This window comes from Ursus arctos, unplaced genomic scaffold, assembly GCF_023065955.2.
Source record: "Ursus arctos isolate Adak ecotype North America unplaced genomic scaffold, UrsArc2.0 scaffold_2, whole genome shotgun sequence".
Taxonomy (NCBI): Eukaryota; Metazoa; Chordata; class Mammalia; order Carnivora; family Ursidae; genus Ursus; species Ursus arctos.
Window position 1 is genome coordinate 88,279,050 of NW_026622874.1, and position 22,860 is coordinate 88,301,909.

The 22,860-nt window shown below is 56.9% G+C and overlaps 1 protein-coding gene across 1 annotated transcript; it reads left to right on the plus strand.

Annotated features, from left to right (window-relative positions):
- The first annotated feature begins 1,352 nt into the window (after window positions 1-1,352).
- On the plus strand, window positions 1,353-22,531 carry SETD1A (SET domain containing 1A, histone lysine methyltransferase). The gene is given in 19 exon segments (XM_026515846.4): window positions 1,353-1,681; window positions 1,899-1,994; window positions 3,761-4,031; window positions 5,351-5,472; window positions 5,699-5,928; window positions 6,222-7,074; window positions 7,230-8,015; window positions 8,358-8,534; window positions 8,668-8,755; window positions 9,486-9,643; window positions 9,799-9,886; window positions 11,704-12,045; window positions 17,794-18,638; window positions 18,640-18,841; window positions 19,280-19,452; window positions 19,536-19,646; window positions 19,817-19,936; window positions 21,474-21,611; window positions 21,699-22,531. Coding segments are annotated over 19 exon segments (5,124 nt in total). The 5' UTR covers window positions 1,353-1,531; the 3' UTR covers window positions 21,873-22,531.
- Window positions 22,532-22,860: the final 329 nt, after the last annotated feature.

Consider the following 22,860-nt stretch of genomic DNA (forward strand, 5'->3'; position numbering starts at 1 on the left):
CCCCCGCGACGCCGGGCTTTACACGCCCTGGCCACGCCCTCTGCGCGCGGTGCCTTGGCCCCGCCCACAGGAGGGCCCGCAGATTCGCTAGGCCGGCTCTTCCTCAGAATTACCTGGGCTTCTCTATACCCGGCCGAAAATTCTCATCGTACTCCGAGGGGAGCTTTGGGCCGTAGCCATTTCCCTGGGGTCGGAATTGAGCATCCCCTAAGCTGTACTACTAAGAAAGATCCAGAAAAAGTGGCCAACTCTGCCAACGGGGCTTAGCTAACCAGGCATTATTTTCTTGACTCCACCAAGGCGGGTGAGGGGAGGCGACAGTGAGGCCAGGACCTGTGGCGAATCTGCAGCCTTTTAGGTTTTTGGCCGCGCGAGGAAGAAGCAGGAAAGAGGAGCGAAGGAGCGCGCATCCCGTCCACCGATTCGCCCCGCCCGCCTGACGAATCTGCGCCTGTTCAACGCGCCACTCAAATCTCCCCAGCTCTGGCTGGCCTCCTCCCCTCCGCCCCGCCCCCTTTTCCTCAGGGATTAGTCGCTGCTTCCGTCGCCGCCGATTCGTCAAGGACCCCAGGCCAAAGCAGCTGGATAGTCGTGGTGAAGCCCACTCTCCGGGGAATGCGGCCAATCTCCAGGCTCCCTGGGCCGCACCTCTCGAGCCTTAAAGGGCGCCGGCCGAGGGGAAGCCGCTTTCCTCGGCCCCGTGGATCTCCTGGCGGCACCCGTGGCGAAAGTGCGAATGTAGACGCTGTGCCCGCTGGGCCTCGCGCAGGTGGCGGTGGTGTTTGGTGCGCGCGCCGGGGAGGTGGTGGTGGGGGGGCGCCGCCGCCGCCACCGCTGCGGGGCCGGGTCTCGCGCTGCCGCCGCCGCCGCCGCCGCCTCGCGCCGCTAAGGTGCCGCGCGGGGTGGGGGGAGGGGGAGCCGCTCGCCACGAGCGGGTGAGTGAGGCCTCGCCGCGCGTGCGCGGAGATGGGGGGGCTGATCGCGCCGGGGCGGGAGGAGAGGGCAGCGGCGCGCGTTCCCCCCACCCCCCCCGCCCGGATTCGGGGCCGAAGCCGGGTCTCGGGCTCGGTCTCGCGGTGTTTCCAACGCCCCGAAGAGGTGCCACCTCTTGGCCAGAGGATCGGGGCGCGGGGACGCGAGCGGGTGTGTGGGAGCGAGAGCCGGGCTTGGCCCGGGCCGCTGGCCGGTGAGGAGGCGGGAGGGGGCGGGGCCTGCCAGGGGGCGGGGGAGGGGTCTTGCTCTGAGGCCAAGTGGGGCGCGCGCTAGGCAGAGCGGGAAGGTAAGGGGGCGCGAGATGGGCCTGGGGGCCTGAGGGTAGAGTTGGGAGGTGGAGAGAGAATGGGGTGTTATGGTGAAAGAGGGTACTTGGGGGAAAATCTGGGGGAGCCACGGGTCATGGTGAGGTGTGGAAACTGGGGTGATGAGAGGACCTGAAGTCCGGGCTAGTCGGGTGAGGGGCAGCAAGGGAGTCAGGCCTAAGTCCTGAACCCACTTGCGTATTCCTCTTTCCTAACAGTGTAAATGAGCAAAGATGGATCAGGAAGGTGGGGGAGATGGGCAGAAAGCCCCGAGCTTCCAGTGGCGGAACTACAAGCTCATCGTGGATCCTGCCTTGGACCCTGCCTTGCGCAGGCCTTCTCAAAAGGTGTACCGCTACGATGGAGTCCACTTCAGTGTCAACGTGAGTGCGCCAGGCCTTGCCATCTAGGGAACTCCGGGCCCCATTCTTCTCTGTTACCACCGTTGAGGACCCTGAACTCCCATACCCATAGCCTGCCTTCTTAAAAGTGGGCAATCAGAACCCTGCTCTTTTGCATGTGGGGCTCCAGATGCGCTTCCTAGAGCTCAACAGCATGGTTTCACCTTGACTGTCTTTCTGTTCCTGCTTTGCTTCCTAGGATTCGAAGTATATCCCAGTGGAAGACCTCCAAGACCCCCGTTGCCATGTCAGGTCCAAAAACAGAGACTTTTCCCTCCCAGTCCCTAAGTTTAAGGTATGTATCTGCTAGATTCTGGGTGTGGTGGCCCTTGGGGGAGGGGGGTTCTGGAGGATCCATCCTGGTAGTTTAGTCTCAACATAAGCTAATAAAAGGGGGAAGGGGTTTTTCTATGAAGGGATCACAACCAGATCTTATCATCTCTGAGGCTGCTGGACTAGGTTGTTCTGGAGAAGAGTTGTGTTTATCTTCTAGAACTGTATAGGTGAGGTGTTCCAAGCAGGGGCTGACTTCTTGAAGGATAAAGTAAAGGCATGTTTAGTTGCTGTACCCGTCACTGTGTACTCCTAGAAAACACACAGCATGACAGTGCCCTGGTGTGTTAGCCCAGTTTCTCAACAGTTAAGGGGAGTGACAAGGCCAGGGACTCCATCCTTGCAGTCGTCTGCTCCTTACCCCTCATTTGGTCACTTGGTCCTCCATCTTGTTTCCTCAGAAGATTTCTATTTCCCTGTCTGGACAGGATACTCATCAGGCCTTGGACTGGCCCTTGAAAACTGGTGGTTCTTGGTTTCCTTCACTAATTCTTTATCCTCCTTCCTTTTTAAATAAATCGCTTGTAAGGTTCTCTCAGTCCATTTTTTTTCACTTTGTATATTCTCTCCGGACAGTCTTATTCATGCCCACAATTTTGACTATAATTGAAACAATGGTGACTTCCAAATTTCTGTCTCCAGCCAAAATCAGTCTCTTGAACTCCAGACTTGTGTGCCCTGGTAGGGGGACAGCTCCATCTGGAGGCCCCACAGACAGAGCCCACTCAAGAGATTGAAAACAAGTTATCTTTACTCCTTTAATCCTGCTTTCCCCCCGTTTCCCTTTTACTGATGAACGGTAACGTCATCTACCCAGCTGCACAAACTAGAAACCTGGGAGTCGTCTTTTGATTGTCCTCTCCTTTATTACATAAACTGTTACCAAGTTCTGTTGACTGTTTTTCCTAAACCCATTTTCTTTTTATCTTTATTTTCCTATTTCCACTACTGTTTTTTTAATGCAGACTCTTATAGTCATTTTACCGGGTTTCCTTGCCTCCGTTCTCTTCTCCCATTTCATGTTCCCCCCTGCCGTTTGTCTTTTTTATTTTACTCTTATATTAGTTTCGTTGCCAAGTCCATGTTTTTGTGCATTGGCACGTACGATTATTGGTCTAACTCAGCCTCATCTCCTGCTTTCACAGTGTACACCTGTGTTCCACTCTACTCTACATTTTGCAGTTCCTAGAAAATGCCAGGTTATTTTATAGTTCCGTGTCTTACAAGTCCTTGTCATCTGGTGAACTCCTGCTAGCCTTTAAAAGGCCAAATAGGAATGAGACCATCTTTATGAATTTCTTCCCTGCCTCCACGCCTTCGCTGGGCTCCCAAACCCCCTGTCTACACTTGATGCTGACATTTATGTCCTGTTGTGACTGTGTGTGTCTGTTTTACCTGCTTTCGGAACAGGAATCTTTTTTTTTCATCTTTGTATTCCTAGTGCCCAGTCCATGGCAGAAGCTAAACTAGTGAGTTATTCCCTACAATTCGTTTCTTCGTCGTATGTTTCTCAGTTGTACGTTTCTTTTCTTGGTTCTTGCGTTATTCTGTGATGAGAAGAGCTCAGAGCAGAGAGGGGTCAGTCTATGTTTCACTCGTTGGGGCCCTTTTCCCCATTTCTTTGCCCGTGTTTCCCGGTTTTCTCTCTCTGGACCAAGTTTCGCAAAGGGCAAAGGCACCGTGGTCAGTACGGAGACCCCAGACTCAAGACTCCTGTCCTTTCCACAGCTGGATGAGTTCTATATCGGACAGATCCCCCTGAAGGAAGTGACTTTCGCGAGGCTGAATGACAACGTGCGGGAGACCTTCCTGAAGGATATGTGCCGAAAGTACGGTGAGGTGGAAGAGGTAGAGATCCTTCTTCACCCCCGTACTCGCAAGCACCTGGGCCTGGCCCGCGTGCTCTTCACTAGCACCCGGGGAGCCAAGGAAACGGTCAAAAACCTCCACCTTACCTCCGTCATGGGCAACATCATCCATGCCCAGCTCGACATCAAAGGTGAGGGCTCTCTAGCCTGCTGCCTGAGGTTGAGCTCCAGCAGACACTGTACGTGCAGAAGCCTGTTGGGGCCAGGCGCGTGATCAGGGTCATGATCCCTCATGAGAAACTCTTGGGCCCAGCTGTGTTTCTGAAATCAGAATTTTACAGAGGAATCGTGGCTTTTATGTGTTTTGTGTGAGTGATCTTTGGCAGGGTTGGGTAGCATCTTGTAGTCTAGCACACGGCTATTTGTAAGAATACGTACGAAGGGTCATGCTAGGTGCGTCCATAAAAACTAGTAAATCGCCTCAGATCAGATTTTGAGATCAAATTCCAAAAAAATGCTTGGGCTGGAGTTTCTTGGGGTTTTGAAATTTGGGATCGAGAATTTGGGACCTGTACAGATGAGTGAAGCAGCCTGGGGTCCTGTGTTAGAGGCAGCAGGGAGCAGTGGGGGCTAGGAGGGACTGTAGAGTACCGGGCCGTCGAAAGGAGGCAGCTGTGAGTTGGCATTAGCCAGTTTGCAAGTGGGAATGAGGACTAATATTGCCAAGTAATGTTATGTTATTAAGTCAGAAGTCTAGGCTTTTGTGGGAAATCTCAGGGTTTTTTGTTTTTTTTTTTTAAGGATTTTATTTATATATTTGACAGAGAAAGACAGCCAGCGAGAGAGGGAACACAAGTAGGGGGAGTGGGAGAGGAAGAAGCAGGCTCATAGCAGAGGAGCCTGATGTGGGGCTCGATCCCATAACGCCGGGATCACGCCCTGAGCCGAAGGCAGACGCTTAACTGCTGTGCCACCCAGGCGCCCCGGAAATCTCAGGGTTTTTAAATGCTGCACCCCCCCCCCCATTTCTTAAATGATTTTGTAAGGCAATTAAGACAGCTGTGGCCTGGATTTAGCCCTCAGGCTGCCATTTTGCAACCTTTAGTTTGTAGGATGAAGAGCATGGTGGGATCTAGCATCAGACGACCTGGGTTTGAATTCCAGTCTGCCACTGACCAACTTTGTGACTTTGTGCAGGTCAATTTTCTTTGAGCCTATAAAATAGGGGTACTGATGCTTCTCTCTCCTGGTGATCATCCAACTTAGTAACATGAGTAGAGGTGTTTGTTTATAAACTGCGAAGTGTCATTCAGTATGTCGTTCATAGTATCGTTAGGTAGAGATGAGATAGAAGGTCCCAAAGATAGAGGTAAGGTAACTGAAATCCCTGAACCCAGGACTCCGAGAAATTGTAGGAAACTTCAGGTCTGAGAAAGAAGTGGGAAATACAAATCAGGAAGGAGGAGTTTTTTCTGTCTGACTCTGATGGTTCCCATCTTCCTTCCTCCAGGACAACAGCGAATGAAATACTATGAACTGATAGTCAATGGCTCCTACACCCCTCAGACGGTGCCCACGGGAGGCAAGGCCCTGAGTGAGAAGTTCCAGGGCTCTGGTGCAGCCACTGAGACGGTAAGTAGCTCTTGGTTGCCCTGGCCCTAGCCACGTGGGCACAGTGCTTAGGTGCCAGGAGCAGTATTTGGGAGGTTCTGGACTTGACCGTTAAGGATAGCAAGCACCAAGAAAAGATGTTGAGATGCTTTCAAAAGACAGAATTGGGGTTCTTGGTTCGGGGAAGGGCAAGTTGTCACATGGTGCTTGATCTCTTCTTTTCTCTCTGCTCACTTTTGTCCTCCAGACTGAATCCCGCCGCCGCTCCTCCTCTGACACGGCTGCCTACCCCGCAGGCACCACTGGCGTGGGCACTCCTGGCAATGGCACCCCTTGCTCCCAGGACACAAGCTTCTCCAGCAGTCGACAAGACACCCCATCTTCCTTTGGCCAGTTCACCCCTCAGTCCTCCCAAGGAACCCCTTACACATCTCGGGGCAGCACCCCCTACTCTCAGGACTCTGCCTACTCCAGCAGGTGCAGAGTGAACACCCTCTGGGACCCCCAGATTCTGGGAGTTGCCACTAGGAAGAAGAAACCTGGAGTCTCTCTAAAAGGGAGTTGGGAGTCATTTGTCCTGGTTTCTCTGTGGAGTCAGCCAACAAATCCCTGTTCCTCAGGGAACTCACTGTCTAGCTAGAAACTCAACAGCGTTTAGATCTTCACTGGGGGGGGGTGGTGTCTCAACGGGCTTTGGGTCCTGAGAACCAGGACACTAGGGTTTGGTCCTACAGAGCCGAACCCAGCTAACTCCTGCACTTTCTCTCCAGCACCACTTCAACCTCCTTCAAGCCCCGGCGCTCGGAGAACAGCTACCAAGATTCCTTCTCCCGCCGCCATTTCTCCGCATCTTCAGCCCCCACGACCACCTCCACAGCTGTCTCCACCACGACTGCAGCCACTGCCTCGTCCTCGTCCTCCTCCTCCTCCTCGTTGTCCTCGTCCTCTTCGTCCTCCTCTTCGTCCTCCTCCTCTCATTTTCGTGGTACTGACTCTAACTACCCAGCGTATTATGAAAGCTGGACTCGCTACCAACGCCATGCTTCCTACCCTCCCCGCCGGGCCACTCGGGAGGAGCCCCCTGGGACATCTTTTGCTGAAAACACAGCTGAGCGCTTCCCACCTTCCTACACCTCCTACTTGCCCCCTGAGCCCAGCCGGCCCGCTGACCAGGACTACCGGCCTCCTGCCTCAGAAGCCCCACCCCCGGAACCTCCAGAACCTGGTGGAGGTGGGGGTGGGGGGGGGCCCAGCCCTGAGAGAGAAGAAGCTCGGACCTCCCCCCGCCCAGCCTCACCTGCCCGCTCCGGCTCCCCGGCTCCAGAGACCACCAATGAGAGTGTGCCCTTCGCTCAACATAGCAGCCTGGATTCCCGCATCGAGATGTTGCTGAAGGAGCAGCGCTCCAAGTTTTCTTTCCTGGCCTCTGACACAGAGGAAGAGGAAGAGAACAGCACCACAGGCCCTGGGTCTAGAGACACAGGGAGCGAGGTGCCTTCTGGGTCAGGTCACGGGCCCTGCACACCCCCTCCAGCCCCAGCTAATTTTGAGGATGTGGCACCCACAGGGAGTGGGGAACCGGGGGCTACCCGGGAGTCTCCCAAGGCCAACGGACAGAACCAGGTGAGCTTGGGGTCAGCCAGCAGAGGTGCCTGGGATCCGGGAGGCAGGGCTGGGCCCAGCGGGGGGGAGAAGGGAATTAGACAAGAGCACGGATTTGAGGAAAAGCCCAGGGAATAGGCGGAAGCTTTCTGTGACCCTCCTCTGCACCCCTACAGGCTTCTCCATGCTCTTCTGGAGAGGACATGGAGATCTCCGACGATGACAGGGGCGGCTCACCCCCTCCGGCCCCAACACCCCCCCAGCAGCCTCCACCCCCTCCGCCTCCGCCCCCTCCTCCCCCTCCCTACCTGGCTTCCCTGCCCCTTGGTTATCCTCCCCACCAGCCTGCCTACCTCCTCCCACCGCGCCCTGATGGGCCACCACCCCCCGAGTACCCCCCACCTCCTCCGCCACCCCCTCACATTTATGACTTTGTGAACTCCCTAGAGCTCATGGATCGACTTGGGGCTCAGTGGGGAGGGATGCCCATGTCCTTCCAGATGCAGACGCAGATGTTAACTCGGCTTCACCAGCTGCGGCAGGGCAAGGGATTGACTGCTGCCTCAGCTGGTCCCCCTAGTGGAGCCTTTGGGGAGGCCTTCCTCCCATTCCCACCCCCCCAAGAGGCAGCCTACAGCTTACCCTATGCTCTGTACACGCAAGGGCAAGAAGGCCGAGGGGCCTACTCTCGGGAGGCCTACCACCTGCCTTTGCCCATGGCAGCCGAGCCCCTGCCCTCCTCCTCAGTCTCAGGAGAAGAGGCCAGGCTACCTCCCAGGGAGGAAGCAGAGCCGGCAGAGGGCAAGGCCCTACCATCAGCAGGCACCGTGGGACGTGTGCTGGCCACCCTTGTCCAAGAGATGAAGAGCATCATGCAGCGAGACCTCAACCGCAAGATGGTGGAGAATGTGGCCTTTGGAGCCTTTGACCAGTGGTGGGAGAGCAAAGAAGAGAAGGCCAAGGTGAGGGGCAATGCCTGGGACTGGGGAAACCTCGGGACTCCATTGGAGGAAGTAGACTTCGGGCTTATAAGGCCTTTAAATCTCTGAGTTTCAATCTTCAGTGTTTCCGTTTGTAGAATGGGAATAATAGTAGCTGCTTTGTAAGGTGGGTGGACTAAATGAGCAGACTTCGGAGAAAATGCCTGTGCTGGGGCTGGCGCCGGGGAGGTGGGGTGTAGACCTGTGTCAAATAGAGGAGTGAGTAGATGCATTTCTGTATTCCTGGGACCTGGGAGTAGTTCTCAGGCAGGAGGCAGGAGGGAGCGCCTGGGTTCTGGGGCTCAGTCCCCCTGCTGCCTGCAGCCATTCCAGAACGCAGCCAAACAGCAAGCCAAGGAGGAGGATAAAGAGAAGACGAAACTCAAAGAGCCGGGCCTGCTGTCCCTCGTAGACTGGGCCAAGAGTGGGGGTACCACGGGCATCGAGGCCTTCGCCTTTGGGTCAGGGCTGCGAGGGGCCCTGCGGCTGCCTTCTTTCAAGGTACCCAGAACTGGTCTTGCCTCATACGGAGGAGAGGGCGGGGTAGGGACCTCCCTTCCCTGGGGTAGGTAGGGGTGGTTGGGAACCATGAGGGTTTGAGTTTGAAACAGGCCCATCTCTTCCCATGCCCCAGGTGAAGCGAAAAGAGCCTTCGGAAATTTCAGAGGCCAGTGAGGAAAAGAGGCCCCGTCCTTCCACTCCGGCTGAGGAAGATGAAGATGGTGAGTGGGAGGTCAGGTGGGAGCAGAAGGGGGAAAGGGTGCTAGGTTCTGATAACGCAGGAAGCAGCGAGAAAGAGGGAAGGTGTCTGGGGGCAAGTGGCCAAGTAGAGGTTTCGGTATGGAGTTAAAGCAGCCCTGAGAGGTGTGAGAAGCTTAAGGTAGGGTTATCCCTGGGTCCTAGTTGTGGCTCTTACTCTGGTGTGCTGGTTGAAGTTTCCTGTATTTCATATTTCCCGTGTAAAATAGAAACGGGAACTTCAACATCTAGAATCCCAGAGTTTCAAGGTTAAACAGGTCGCATACCCAGGTTTCCCATCTAATGCTTAAGCTCTTCTCCAACCTTCCTTCCAGTTTGCCTAGGTCTGAGCTGTTGGTTGATGGCTTACATGGCTAGGAAACGTCCTTATCGAGTTTGATTGGCTTCCCTGGAGACCCATTGGCCTTAGTGCTATTTTCTTGGGGCAGGCGTAACAAGTCCGCTCCCTCTTCCACCCGACCCGGGAAAGGTGAAAGGTTAAATGGGTGTGGTGTGGTTAAACTATAGAAAATGCTACGTAGCTCTGGGGTTTTTGTGTTTCTCTGTTGAGTTTCAGCTTCTTTTCTGTAAAATGAGGTCTGGTCGGACCGTCAGGAAGATCAGTGGTGTGTGCAAAGCTCCTTTCAGGCCAGGGGAACGGGAACTGTTATTACTGATGGTAAAGTGCCCTAACTGCCGTGCAACTGGGCCTAGATGCTGAGCGAGACAAGGAGGCTGGAGAGCCCGGACGTCCGGGGACCAAGCCCGCAAAGCGAGACGAAGAGCGAAGCAAGACCCAGGGCAAGCACCGCAAGTCCTTTGCTCTGGACAGTGAGGGAGAGGAGGCATCCCAGGAGTCCTCCTCTGAGAAGGTGAGCGGCCATGGCACCCACTCCCTGCCAAGAGCCTACCTCCTGAGTTCCCGTCCCCATTGCCACCTCCTCTCTGGGCTAGAGCCCAGGTAGCTGTGCCTCCTGGAGGACAACTGTCTTTTTCTTGTTAGTCCCTATTTGTCCTTTTCTTCAAGGATGAGGAGGAGGACGAGGAAGATGAAGAAGATGAAGAACGCGAGGAGGCCACGGACACTGCAAAGAAGGAGACCGAGGCGTCAGATGGTAAGTACAGGCAGGACGGTAGAATTCTGGCTTGGGGAGGAAGGGGTTCCGCTGCCTGTCTAGCCCTTTGCTGCTGCTGCTGTCTAGCCCACAGAAACTTCGTGCTGGATGTATCAGCCTCCTTTGCTCTTCCCAAAAGCTGCTGTCTTTTAGCCCCATCTTCTGGAACCCTTGGCCCATTGTAAATAGTAACTCCGATACCCAGACCGCTCCCTTCTGCTTTCTTCCTGTGCTGATGCACGACTCTCTCCTGAAGACAGCCCAGCAGAATTTCCCAGCCCCTCAAGATGAGGGGTCTGAGTTCTCCTGCCGCCCGATGCTACCAGACTGTGCCTTTCTGCCTTTGAGCATTGCTCTTTGAAGGCCCGGCCGCCGAGCCGTGTTTCCCCTTCCTCTCTTCTCCCCTCCCCTCCACTGCCATCACCAGACACAGCTCCGCTCTTTAGTTGAACACCTGTTTGTCCATCCACATCCATTGAGTCTGGGATTCATGGTTTAGCCTTGCTTCTCATTTGTTTGTTCAGAGCTAGCTGTTGAGCCCCTACTCCGTACGAGGCACTGTTCTAGGTATTGGGGACACATCTTTTATGGAACGTGGGATCGGTTGGAGGGGAAGAGGAGACTTGACAAACGAACAAATAGTAGCACCTTGGACAGAGATATGTAGTTGAAAGAAGAGAAACTAGGTTACTGGGGTAAAGAGTAACGGGTGGGGGAGCTGGGGAAAGATGGGCTGTTCTAGATCTCTTGGAGAAGGAGCGCCTCAGAGGTGCCATTTCAGCAGAGGCCAGATGGGGAGAATGATGATCTGAGAGCCTGTCTTTTCGGGAAGGCAGAGGGCGGGGTCACCTGCTCTGAGTGGGGAGACTGCCACACATCCACTTGGTCACCGCTTTCTGTGCGTTTCACTGCCTCACCGTTTCTGGGATTTGTTGGCTTCTTGGTTCCTGCGGGCCTGTCTTTCTCACTTAGAGTCTTCTGCAGTGGTGTTGACTGATTGCCCTGTCTTTGGTTCCATCCTTCCGCCTCCATTCCAGTCCATTTTCCAGTCTGCAGATGGAATTCTCTTTCCTCCGGCGCATACCTGATCCTGTGACTTCCCTCCATAAAGTCTATTTCTAGCTCCCTATTTTCTAGAGGATGACTCCTCAGCCCGATACTTTGGGCCATTTATAACCTAGCTCCTGTTTATCTGTTCAGCTCCATCTCGCCATCCTCCAGACTCATCCTAGGCCACCACCACCGTCTAGTCTAAATTCATCCGCTTGTGTTCCTCAGACACTTCACAATTCTTACCTTCTTGTAAAGTCCTTCCAACATATTGCCGTTTCCCAGAGGCATAGAGCACATGACCCTTCTAGAGCTCATTTTACCCTGGGATATTTTTTATGAGTCTCGTCCCGGCAGCTTCTCTAAGAAGCTTGGGAAAAATTTGGTAGTCACAGAAGCGTGCTTAGCGGTCTCAGGTCTCCCATCTCCCTTCACCTCTGACACCCCCGTTTAGCCTTCGTATCTTCCTACTGTACTTCTACTTGTCCTTCTTGACTTGAGCGTTCCCCTCCCAGGGAGCTGTCCCCTGACTGCATCTTCCAGGCAGAACCCAGGACTTCCCTTTGCCACGCTCCCCTGGTCTTTCAAACTGAAGTTGGTCTCACTGTGAACAAAGAGTGTGCTTATCCAGCTCCTCGAGGGTTGCACTTCCCAGCCCCTGGCACAGAGCCTAACCTGTCCGTAGGAGCGAGGCAGCGAACGGACCCATGGCTTGACCAAGTGAGGGGTGTTCCCACCTCGCCTGATTGCCCCTTCTGGATTTCCAGGCGAGGACGGGGAAAGCGATTCGTCCTCCAAATGTTCTCTGTATGCTGACTCAGATGGTGAAAATGATAGCACGTCGGACTCCGAGAGCAGCAGCTCATCCAGCTCCTCGTCTTCCTCATCGTCGTCCTCATCGTCCTCCTCCTCCTCCTCATCATCTGAGTCCTCCTCGGAAGAGGAAGAGGAAGAGGAGCGGCCAGCAACCATACCCTCCGCATCACCTCCCCCCAGAGATGTCCCCGCGCCCCCGCCAGCCCCCGTGGAAGAGCCCGAGCCAGAGCGGGTTGCGGGCTCCCCGGCCACGCCTCTCCCTGAGCAGGAGAAGTCTCCAGCAAGACCTGCAGGTAGGTGGTGCCCAGCCGGTGATTTGGTCTTCGTGTGTGTGTGTGTCTGTGTTTGTGAGGACAGTGGGGTCCACATTCATGAGCAGCGTACCGGTATATGACTTCGTTTGAAAGCGTACAAGTTGGACAGAAGTCACCATGTCCTGTCGGTCCTCCCTTGGAGACAGTTACGGCTGCGTTCAGACTGTGCTGCCAGGAGCAGCTCGCGGAGCTGGAGCGGGGCGCGCGGCTAGTAAGGACAGCAGTGGCCTCTCTCACCCCTCCCGCCCGTCCCAGAATGGTCTCTTTCTCAGTTAATTAAGGAGAAAATTCCCAGTTTAACAAGTTCCTCCTGTTGATTTTTCTTGAGCTCGTGCCTTAATGTGGCGTGTGTACTTGCAGGTGATTAAACGGACAAATGGGTGGGAGACAGCCGTGACCAGCACTGGCTCGGGAGTTCTGTGTTGCCTTTGCCTTGCCTTGTGGGTTTGTACGTTCGATTGTTATTTTATGGCACGTATACATAACTTATTTTTCTGAGTGAGCCGTTCATTCGGGCAGTGGGTATTTGTTTACTGAGTACGGTTGACCCTTGAACGAGGCGGGGGTTGGGGCGCCAACCCCCTGTACAGTTGAAAATACACCTGTAACTCTTGACACCCCAAAAACTTAACTGTTAATAGCCTTCTATTGGCCAGCAGCCTTACTGATGATGTAAGTAGTCGCTTAACACGTTTTCTGTACGTTATACGTATCACAGGCTATATTCTTACGAGAGAGTAAGAGAAAAAAATCTTCAAATCACAAGGAAGATACGTTTACAATACTTTATGGTATTTTTCAGAAAAAGCGTGTGTCTAAGCGGCCCCGCACCGTTCAAACCCGTGTTGTTCTAGAGTCCTCTGTACTTGTGGCAGTTGCAAGGGGTGCAGTGGTAGGCACGGTAGGCCCTGTTCTCACCCTCCTGAAGCTTACGGTCTATAGGGAGAAACAGTTTAGTGGAGTAATAAATACCTCAGAAAATCTGTAATGACAAATGGAGAAGCCCCATAAGAGAAAAGTACAGGGTGCTCTGAGAACCTAAGCACATCTGTGGGGATGTCTTTGCTGGTCTTTTCTGCGGAAGCATCCTTGGGCTGAAATCAAGGGAGAGCAGGCAGCGGGCTTGATTAGCATGTGCAAAGGCCCTGAGGACAGAGGAAACAGCATGTTGGAAGACATAAAACAAACCTTCCGGATGGTGGGGAGCGAGGGGAGGCTGGAAGGCTGAAACTGGAGAGGTGAGCAAGGACTGGGCCGTACGAGAGGAGTCGGCACCATTAGGAATTTGGTCTTTATCTTGAGGGCAGCAGAAATGCCGTCAGAGGAGTGCCATGATCTTATTCGTGTGTTGAAAAGATGCAGTGCAGCGAGAGCTTGGAGACAGGCCAGAGGTGGTGTGGGGAGGCTAGGAGCTGTTGCAGTAAGTAAGGCCAACAATGGCAGTAACCGGGAGTAGGGTGTTCTTAGGATGGCATCCGTAAGTCAGTTTTCAAGATAGGCTTTGTAAATGCATGTGGCCTTCCACACGTCTCTCTAATGTTACCGAGAATCTGTGGTCCGAGATGAGCAATGACCACATGAAGACGTCCCAGCGCTGTTGCACTCTGCTCTGGGGCAGACCTCACGAGAGGAGTCGAGGCTCTCATCAATCCTAAGACGCCTCTCCAGCCTTTCCTGAGTCCAGCGATAGCAAAAGAGCTGGTGATCAGAGGGCATCACTCTCAGTAGGGTAGGTAGAAAGAGTGGGGCATGGCCAGTTTTGCATTTTGCTAGCAAGATCATCCTGGTAGGAAAGGGCGGTTTGGAAGAGGTGAGGAGGGAGGTAGGGTGAGCCCTGTGAGGGTTTGAAGGGATGCAGGTCGGTGAAGGGCAGGAACCAAAGCAGGGCTGGTTACAGTGAGGTGCACGGAGTGGAAGTGGGGGTGAGGATTTGAGAGCAGTTGAGGAGGTGAACCACTTCGTTAAACAACTGCCCAGGAAAAGGAAGACAGGGAGAACTGGCATTAGGAGGAAAGCTCACGTGGTACCTGGGGTTGACTTTGGTATGCCTTTGGGGCCTCCAGGTAAGAAATATCCAGCAGGCAGTTGGATCACTAGGTCTGAAGGTCTGGAGAGAACAGTAGGCTGGCAACGAGGTAGATACTTGGGGAGCGCAGGTGTGGGTGTGAGTGTGCTTACACGCCCTAGACCAACGCAAGGAACAGGAGAAGGGGCCAGCGCCTTGCAGTCCTCTGAGAGCTCGGTGGGCCAAGGGGAGCCGGAGGAGGCCCGGTAGGAGCTGTCGGCGAGATGGGAAGGAAACGTGGCAGCTTGGTTGTCCAAAGGAGGGAGTGGTGTGTAGCAGCAGGCCGAAGGGAGCTTGTAAGATAGGGGGAGCTTCTGTTGGATTTGGCAGTTAGGGGGTCACTGGTGACCTTATCAGTTTCAGTAGAGTGGGTCAGACTGGAGCCAAATTACGGGGTGTTAGAGGAGTGAGGGCAGGTGACAGAGATAACCAGTCTTCTGGAATGGTAGACAACTCCTGTGAAGAAGAGTCTCGAAAGGCCGTGATGAGTAGTATTAGTTAACGTTTCTTGAGTGCTTCCTGTGTGCCAGGCTCGTGGCCTAGCACACTGCGAATTTGTTTCCTCATGCAGGCCGCACGCTATCCCTGTTCCTCCCCTTTTCCCGATGAGGAATTTGAGGCTTAGTAAGATGCTTGAGGTCACCCAGCTGGGATCGGAGAGACGAGAAAATGCAGGGTTGGCCGAGGGTCAGTAGTTCGAAAACTAAAAAGGTAAGAGTTAAGCGTGTAGAGTCAGGGCAGGAAGAGGGGCAGGTAGACGGGCCCGGGAGAGAGCGCAGCACCTGTGGGGGTGGGCGGGTGGCCTCTAGGCCTGACGCACGTGCACCCATGACTGGGGAGGCAGAGAGATGTGGGCTTTCATGCCCGAGGACCCTCTGTTTCACTCTGCAGTAGGAAGGAAAGGCATTTTCTGAGCACGGGGGATGGGTGGAGGAGGAGCCCTGGGGAATGAGGATGAAAATGGACCGGGCTTGCGACTCAGATGCCTGGCTGAGACTGGGAGTCAGGGGTGAAGGAGACGATGCAGGTGGTTGGGCAGAGTCAGGGTTGGAGGGTCTCCAGGTGGCGGTGGTGGCTGCAGGCTGTGGAAAGGTGCTGTGGAAGGAGAAGACTGTGAGGGCCCTGCGTGCAGGCACAGGAAGGAAAGCGGCTCACTTAGGAGGAGGTGACAGGTTAGGGGGAGCTAGAAGGTGGGAAATGGAACAGGTGCGGTGGGGTGAACTTAAGGACCTGGGGAATTGTGATCAGAGGGCAGGCGTCAGAGGGTGAGGGTAAGGGTCCCGGGTGGGGCCGTTCCGGGGGTTACCGAGGTCTGTGTGAGTGGGGAAGGCTGGCTGGGAATGAGTGAAGGAAGGCACTGGAGAAGGGAGAATGGGGTGAACAGTCCCTGAGGGGATGGCAAGTTGAGAGGACAGGAAGGTTAAGGCAGGTCCCTTGGCTTTTGGAGAACAGTGGGGATGTTCGAGTTCCAAGGATGTGGCTGGGGAGAGGGTATGTGGCCCGATGGCAAGAGAGGGCTTGTCTGGTAAAACCCAAAGATGGGACTTGGAAGCCTTGGGATTTATCATTCTTCTGTCTTCTGGTCTGATTCATTCCTCTTGCAGACGGGCTTCCCCTGTTTCTGTCCACCCCTACGGAGAAACCCACTCCTGTTTTAGATCCTTATTCTCAGGGAAGTTTCTGGTTGGCCTGGCTTGGGTCAGGTAGTCATCAGCTAATGTTGGCTGGAGGCAGGGAGTGGGGCAGGTCACGTTGTAGAAACCTTGGCTTCTAGGAGTTGTATAGACTGGGCAGGGACCCCCAAAACTTGTCTCCCTAAATGAAAGGCATGGCCAGGTTACTTTCAGAACAGGAAGCAAAAGAGAAATCTGTGTGAAGAAGCCGAGCCCGGTGGGGAATTCGTTCTGCTCAAGAGCCAGGCTTCCAGAGGGCACGGCAGCTAGGTTGGGATGATGGGTCAGAGGCAGGGCTGCCCCAGAACAGCAGAGGGGAGGAGAAGAAACAAGGAAATTTGGAGAAACTGGAGGGCCTGGGCTGAGCACCTGGGCCTCACCAGCTCCAGAGTGTGGCTCACTGCTGGCTGAGATTCCAAGTGCCATCCAGAGGCTCGGGAGACAGCAGGCTGAGGCCTTGCTCGGGGTGCCGGCAGGGGAACATCTGTTAAGGTCGTGGACACAGGTTGAGCACTCCCTGCTCGGGTCGGCCCGGAGCTGGCAGCCCTTTAGCTCTGGGAGTGCTGGAGCCAGACATGAAACCACGGGTCCCTCAGCTGCACGGGGCGGTTGAAGGGAGCTCGGAATTCAGCCCAGGCTGCCTGGGGTCCAGATTTTCTGGCATTTGTGAGCTGTGTGACCGTGGGCCAGTTATGAACCTCTCTCTGCCTCCGTTTCCTTATCTGTAAGCTGGGTTTAATAATAGTACCCACCTCACGGGCTGGTGGTGAGGAGTGAAATGAGTCGTTAACGGATGCTTGGTGCGAAGTATTAGTTCTCAGTCTGCTGCTGCCGCCCCGAGCCTGGCGCCTGAGAACCACCAGCCTTCTGGTTCTGAGAAGAAGTTACTACCAGCGTCTCAAGAAGTTGGGGTAGCCTTCACAAAGTTGGCACGGAGCTGGGGCTCAAAGCTGCATGTGAGCTGTCCCGGTAGGCAGGAGGGGAGAGGCAGGTCTGAAAGGCCGTGCCTGTTCCGGTGGCTGAAACCTCGGAGCGCAGAGGGTCAGTCCGCAAGACAGGGTCTGCCCCGGGGACGAGGCGTTGTCCGTCTTGAGCTGTTTTCAGACCCCCACACTCAGCAGCAGACTTGGGGATCCCAGCAGAGGGACAATGTGCTTCCCGTCTGGGGGACTTGGGAAAGATGGCACCACTGGCTCGAGACGGGGTGTCCCCACCCCAGGCCATCCTCCATCCTTGGGGTCTCAGCTTCACCCTCAACTTCTTTAGGGGAGTCTTCTTGAACCCTCCCCACTTTGGCAAACCGTCCTGCTATCTGGCAGGTCCTGGGGAGGATACGAATTTCATGCCGTGTTTTAATACAAAGATTTAGCTGCTTACGTTGTGTCTTTTTCACATCCCTAAGCAGAGAACATTGTTCGTAGTTGAAAGAACGGATATTTGAATTTAGAGAGGGCTAACCGTGTCCCCATCGTGCCGTGCGGCTGGCAGAAATTGTCTTGGCCTGTGTGCCTAGTCCTTGGACACAGTTCAGTCACCACCAGTCTTGGTAAAAAGGTTAGAGCCTAAGCATTTGTTTCTCTAGAGCCCCTGTCCCGACTCTCCACGGTTCAGGCTGTACGTTGTTTCCTGCCATTGTCCCCATTGGACTGTAAGCTCTGTGAGGGTTTTGGGGGTGTCTGCTCGACTCGTTTTCCCCACGCCTGACTCAGTGGGTGCTCAGTGAACGTTCGTCGGGTATATGGACGAGCAGATGCGGAATGTCCTCCTGCCGACGGGGCCCGCGGTGCCGAGGACCTCGCGCGTGCCGGTGTGAGGCAGCTCTGTGGGCTGAGCGAGGCCAGGTGTCTGCCCGAAGCGGAGGAGAGCGGGCAGCCTGGGTCTGGACTCCCCAGCGGGGCTGGCCAGCGCCTTGCCCGCGAGGAATCGCCTCTGGTGACATTGGCTTGAGTTGTTGACCCTCTCCTTTTCCCTGCGTGCTTCCTTCCCCAGGTTCCACGGAGGAACCGCCTCCCAGCATGCCCCAGCCGCCCGCAGAGCCGCCGGCGGGGCCCCCGGCCCCTGCGCCCCGCCCCGATGAGCGCCCCTCCTCTCCTATCCCCCTGCTGCCCCCACCCAAGAAACGCCGGAAAACTGTCTCCTTCTCCGCCCTGGAGGAGGCACCGGCGCCGGAGCCTCCCCCGGCCGCCCCACTGCAGACCAAGTCTCCTGGCCCCGTCTCCCGCAAAGTCCCCCGGGCCGTGGAGCGGACCATTCGAAACCTGCCCCTGGACCACGCGTCTCTGGTCAAGAGTTGGCCTGAGGATGTGTCCCGAGGAGGTCGGAGCCGGGCCGGGGGCCGAGGCCGTTCTACTGAGGAGGAGGAAGCCGAGCCAGGGACAGAAGTGGACCTGGCGGTGCTGGCCGACCTGGCCCTGACCCCGGCCCGTCGTGGGCTGGCTGCCCTGCCTCCTGGCGACGACTCGGAGGCCACAGAGACATCGGACGAGGCCGACCGCCCGGGCCCTCTGCTCAGCCACATCCTCCTGGAGCACAACTACGCCTTGGCCGTCAAGCCGCCACCCTCCACGCCGGCCCCCCGGCCCCTGGAGCCAGTTCCTGCCCCTGCGGCCCTCTTCAGCTCCCCAGCGGATGAGGTCCTGGAGGCCCCCGAGGTGGTGGTGGCCGAGGCCGAGGAGCCGAAGCAGCAGCAGCAGCAGCAGCAGCAAGAGGAGGGGGAGGAGGAGGAGGAGGAGGAAGAGGAGTCGGAGTCGTCGGAGAGCAGCAGCAGCAGCAGCAGTGACGGGGAGGGCGCCGTGCGGCGGCGCAGCCTCCGCTCCCATGCCCGGCGCCGGCGGCCCCCCCCCGCCCCCTCCGCCCCCTCCGCCCCCCACCTTCGAGCCCCGCAGTGAGTTTGAGCAGATGACCATCTTGTATGACATTTGGAACTCGGGCCTGGACTTGGAGGACATGGGCTACCTGCGGCTCACGTACGAGCGGCTGCTGCAGCAGACCAGCGGGGCTGACTGGCTTAACGACACCCACTGGGTCCATCACACCAATATCCTGGGCCCTGGAGGCCGGCCTGCTCCGGACACGAGGGCGGGCCCCAGGGGTGGGGGCAGGCTTCCTCGGGGTCACACAGCCGGGTGGTGGCCCCCTCAGATGGCAGCGAACCTCTGGGTTGATCTCCCTCGCTGTCCACTGTCCGGTGCTCTCTGCCACGTTCGGCCTGGGTGTTTCTCATCTGGCCCCCAGGCCGTTCTATCCTTTCTGCCTCCTGCCCCTTCTCTGCCTCCCAAAGTCTTCCTGGCAGAAAAAGGTGAGGTCTAAGACTTCCTTCTCTCCATCTTTCTGTCCTTCTCACACTAAACAATGCTTGGGATCTCCAGCTAAGGTCAGTCACCCTTTCCTTGGGCTGGGCCTGGGGCGACAGAGGGGAGGGGGCCCCGGGGATCTGGCCAGTGAGGAACCCATTTTCTTCCTTAACACCCTGCACTCACCAACCTGAGCACTCCGAAACGCAAGCGGCGGCCCCAGGACGGGCCCCGTGAGCACCAGACAGGCTCAGCGCGCAGCGAAGGCTATTACCCCATCAGCAAGAAGGAAAAGGACAGGTACCTGGATGTGTGCCCTGTTTCGGCCCGGCAGCTGGAAGGAGCGGACACTCAGGTGAGGCCCTGCCCTGTTCCCTGGCCCGCTGGCATCTCTTCCCGTGGTTTCTCCTGTCCCTTACCCACGTCCTGCTTCTCCAGGGCACTAACCGCGTGCTCTCGGAGCGCCGGTCCGAGCAGCGGCGGCTGCTGAGCGCCATCGGCACCTCTGCCGTCATGGACAGCGATCTGCTGAAGCTGAACCAGCTCAAGGTGAGGGGCCGGCCTGGGGGGAGGGGGGCAGCGCCCCGGAGTGTCCTGGGGGCGGGCGCGGCGGTGCGGGGCCAAAAGCACGCTCCTCCCCTCGGAGGACGGCAGCCGAGGCAAGGAGTTAGGTGGAGGGAGGCACCCAGCAGCACAGTATGTCGCCTCCTGCCCTCTAGTTCCGGAAGAAGAAGCTCCGGTTCGGCCGCAGCCGGATCCACGAGTGGGGCCTGTTTGCCATGGAGCCCATTGCAGCCGACGAGATGGTCATCGAATACGTGGGTCAGAACATCCGCCAGGTGAGGCCCTGTACCCAGCCCCCAGTCCGATGGCAGCACGGGACGCTGGCGTGAGAACCACCTCATTTCTGGGTAAAGCCCCACATCACCTCCCGGTTCCAGGACGTAGCTGGTGAAACCTGCCTTGTTGTGTTTCCTTCCTTCCATCAACAGTTAGTAACGGGTGCTCTTAAACTAGATGGTAATGATCCAGCAAGAAGCAAGACCAGGGTTGTCTCTCGCTTTAAGGGCCTCATAGTGCAGTGGGGGAAGACAGCCACTGCACAAAGAACTGCAGTGAAGGATGGCGTTGGGTTGATCAGGAAGGGGAAGTTCAGGGAGGCAGCGGCCGTGGGCACACAGTGTTGTGGAAGCCAGGAGCTGAAGGATGATGACAAGCTCCCAGACTCAGATGAGGGGAAGGGTGCTCCCAGTTGCCAGACAGCATGTGCAAAGGCCCGGAGGCAGGATAGTCTTAGGGCAAGGAGGTCAGTATGACTTGTGGGAAAAACCAGGGCCGGCGGCCACAGCGAAGGCTAGAGAGGCCGGTGGAGGCCAGGTTACGTGGCGCTTAGGAGCCGGGTTGGTGAGCTGGGGCCAGCAGTAGGGAGGCCGCGGCAAGTGCCCAGCAGTAACAGGCTCTGCAGTCAGTAGGTTCCCTCTGGCTGCAGCGCGAAGGGACAGCTAGGGGTGAAGACCAGCAGGGGCGCTGTCACAGAGATCCCGTAGAGGCCCAGGTGGCCTGGACTAGGCAGTGGCAGCCAAGGTCTCGGAGAGGAGTCTGTGGGTCCAAGGCAGCTGGCTGGCAACAAGTTGGCTCTGGCGAGCGGGGGCCGGGGGTGGGCGAAGCCATTTCTCAGTGCTGCTCTGAGCAGCTAGGCGTGGGCCGGGCTGCCAGCGAGGCGGGCAGGGAGGCAGAGGGGCGGCCGTGTGGTGGAGCCGAGTTCCATTCGGGACATGGGAAGTTGCTGGGCCCCGGGGACATCTAGACGATGCCGCCCAGCAGCTCTGCCGAGGTGGATTTTGGCTGGAGACGGGAGTTTGGGAGGGGTCCCCCCCACTTCTCTGGCAGCTGAAGCCCTGGAAGAGAGTGAGATCAGCCAAGGAGAGAGCGCAGACGGTTGAGCGTCCTATTTTCTGGGAAATAGGAGTCACTCCTTTCACACAAGACTGTGGGCCCTGGTGGCGCCGAGTGGCAGCCAACAGGCAGCAGTGCCTGTTCGGGAGAGAGAAGGGCCTGGGAGAAGAGACGGTTAGGGTTCAGCCTCTGGAATGGCCGTGTCATCTCGGGAACTGGGCTGGCCCCACAGTAGACTGGGGGCTCCACCGTAGGAGCCGGTGGCTGCAGCTCCCGCCCCCTGCCCCCTGCAGACTTCCCTGAGGTCCCCTTTGGGAGACTCAGAACGGCAGCCAAAGGTGTCGGGTTGGGGGGGACCCTCAGAGAGGGGGCCCTCCCGGGGTGGTGGCTGGGAGATCGTCCGGAGCCCCTTCACGGGGGCTGGTGGGAGGAGGCGTGGCCCGGCAGGAAGCTGACCGAGGCGGCACCCCGTTCTGCCAGATGGTGGCCGACATGCGGGAGAAGCGCTACGTGCAGGAGGGCATCGGCAGCAGCTACCTGTTCCGGGTGGACCACGACACCATCATCGACGCTACCAAGTGCGGCAACCTGGCCAGGTTCATCAACCACTGCTGCACGGTGCGTGGGGGCCCGGGCGTGGGGGGGTGCAGGGGGGGCCCGGGGGTGGGGGCCTCGGCTCACACTGTTCCCCCCCCCCCCCCGCAGCCCAACTGCTATGCCAAGGTGATCACCATCGAGTCCCAGAAGAAGATAGTGATTTACTCCAAGCAGCCCATCGGCGTGGATGAGGAGATCACCTACGACTACAAGTTCCCGCTGGAAGACAACAAGATCCCGTGTCTGTGCGGCACCGAGAGCTGCCGCGGCTCCCTCAACTGAGGTGGGCAGGACTGGTGCCCGCGCCCCTATTTATGCCCCGTGGTGCCCTGAGCTCCCCGTCCCCCGGCCTTAGCGGGCTCTGCAGGCCCCGCTTTCCCCGTCGCCAGATACGGGGTTGGGGAGCCCCGAGCCCCGCGAGGGAGCCTCAGTCCCTTGAGGCAACTTCTGCCTCCCCCCGTCGCCCCTGCCCCCCCCACCCCCTAACTTTTTTTTCTTTGCGGAGAAGAAGCTGTAAATGTTTTGTAGCTGCCAGCAGCTGTTTCCTGTGGAAACCTGGGGTGCCGGCCTGTACAGATCCTGTTCTTGGGGGGCTGCATAGCCCCCTTGCTTTGTGTTAATGGGGACTTCCCCTTTGTGCCCTGCGTGCACCCCTCCCCAGTTTAGGGGTCTCTAGGGGCAGTGGCCATGTTCTCCCCCCTGGGGGGGGCCCTGTGCCCCCAGTCCTAGGGACTCCGTGCCTGGAACCCTGCCTCATCTTCTGTTCCTGCCAGACCCTGTGGGTCACCCTCCCACCCTGGCATCTGGAAGCTCCTGCTCCGCCAGGCCAGGATGGTGGGGGGGCGGGCCCTTCCTGTTGGGCTGGATTGTACATATGTTAATAGCGCAAACCCAACGCCACATTTTTATAATTGTGATTAAACTTTATTGTACAAAAGTGCTTGGTCAGTATCTTTGGGGAAGAGTAGGTGGGGGAACGGGGATTTAAGGACAGAGGATGGGTCAAGTGAAGAGGGGGGGAAATGGGTGGCCTGAAGTTTGGGGTGGGTAGACCTACAGACTCAACCACCATTGCTCTGGGCCACCTATTAGGGTGGAATAGTCATCCAGAAATCCCCCACCAAGGTCAGCCAGAGCTGGGCCAAGGTCGGCCTCCCTTTCCTTCCCAGAACCACAGCTGCTGCTGGGCTTCTGGGATCCTGGGAAATCCTGCAAAAGGAGAGGACTGACGTCATGCTGTGGGTGTGAGGTCACTGTACCTGCTCCATTC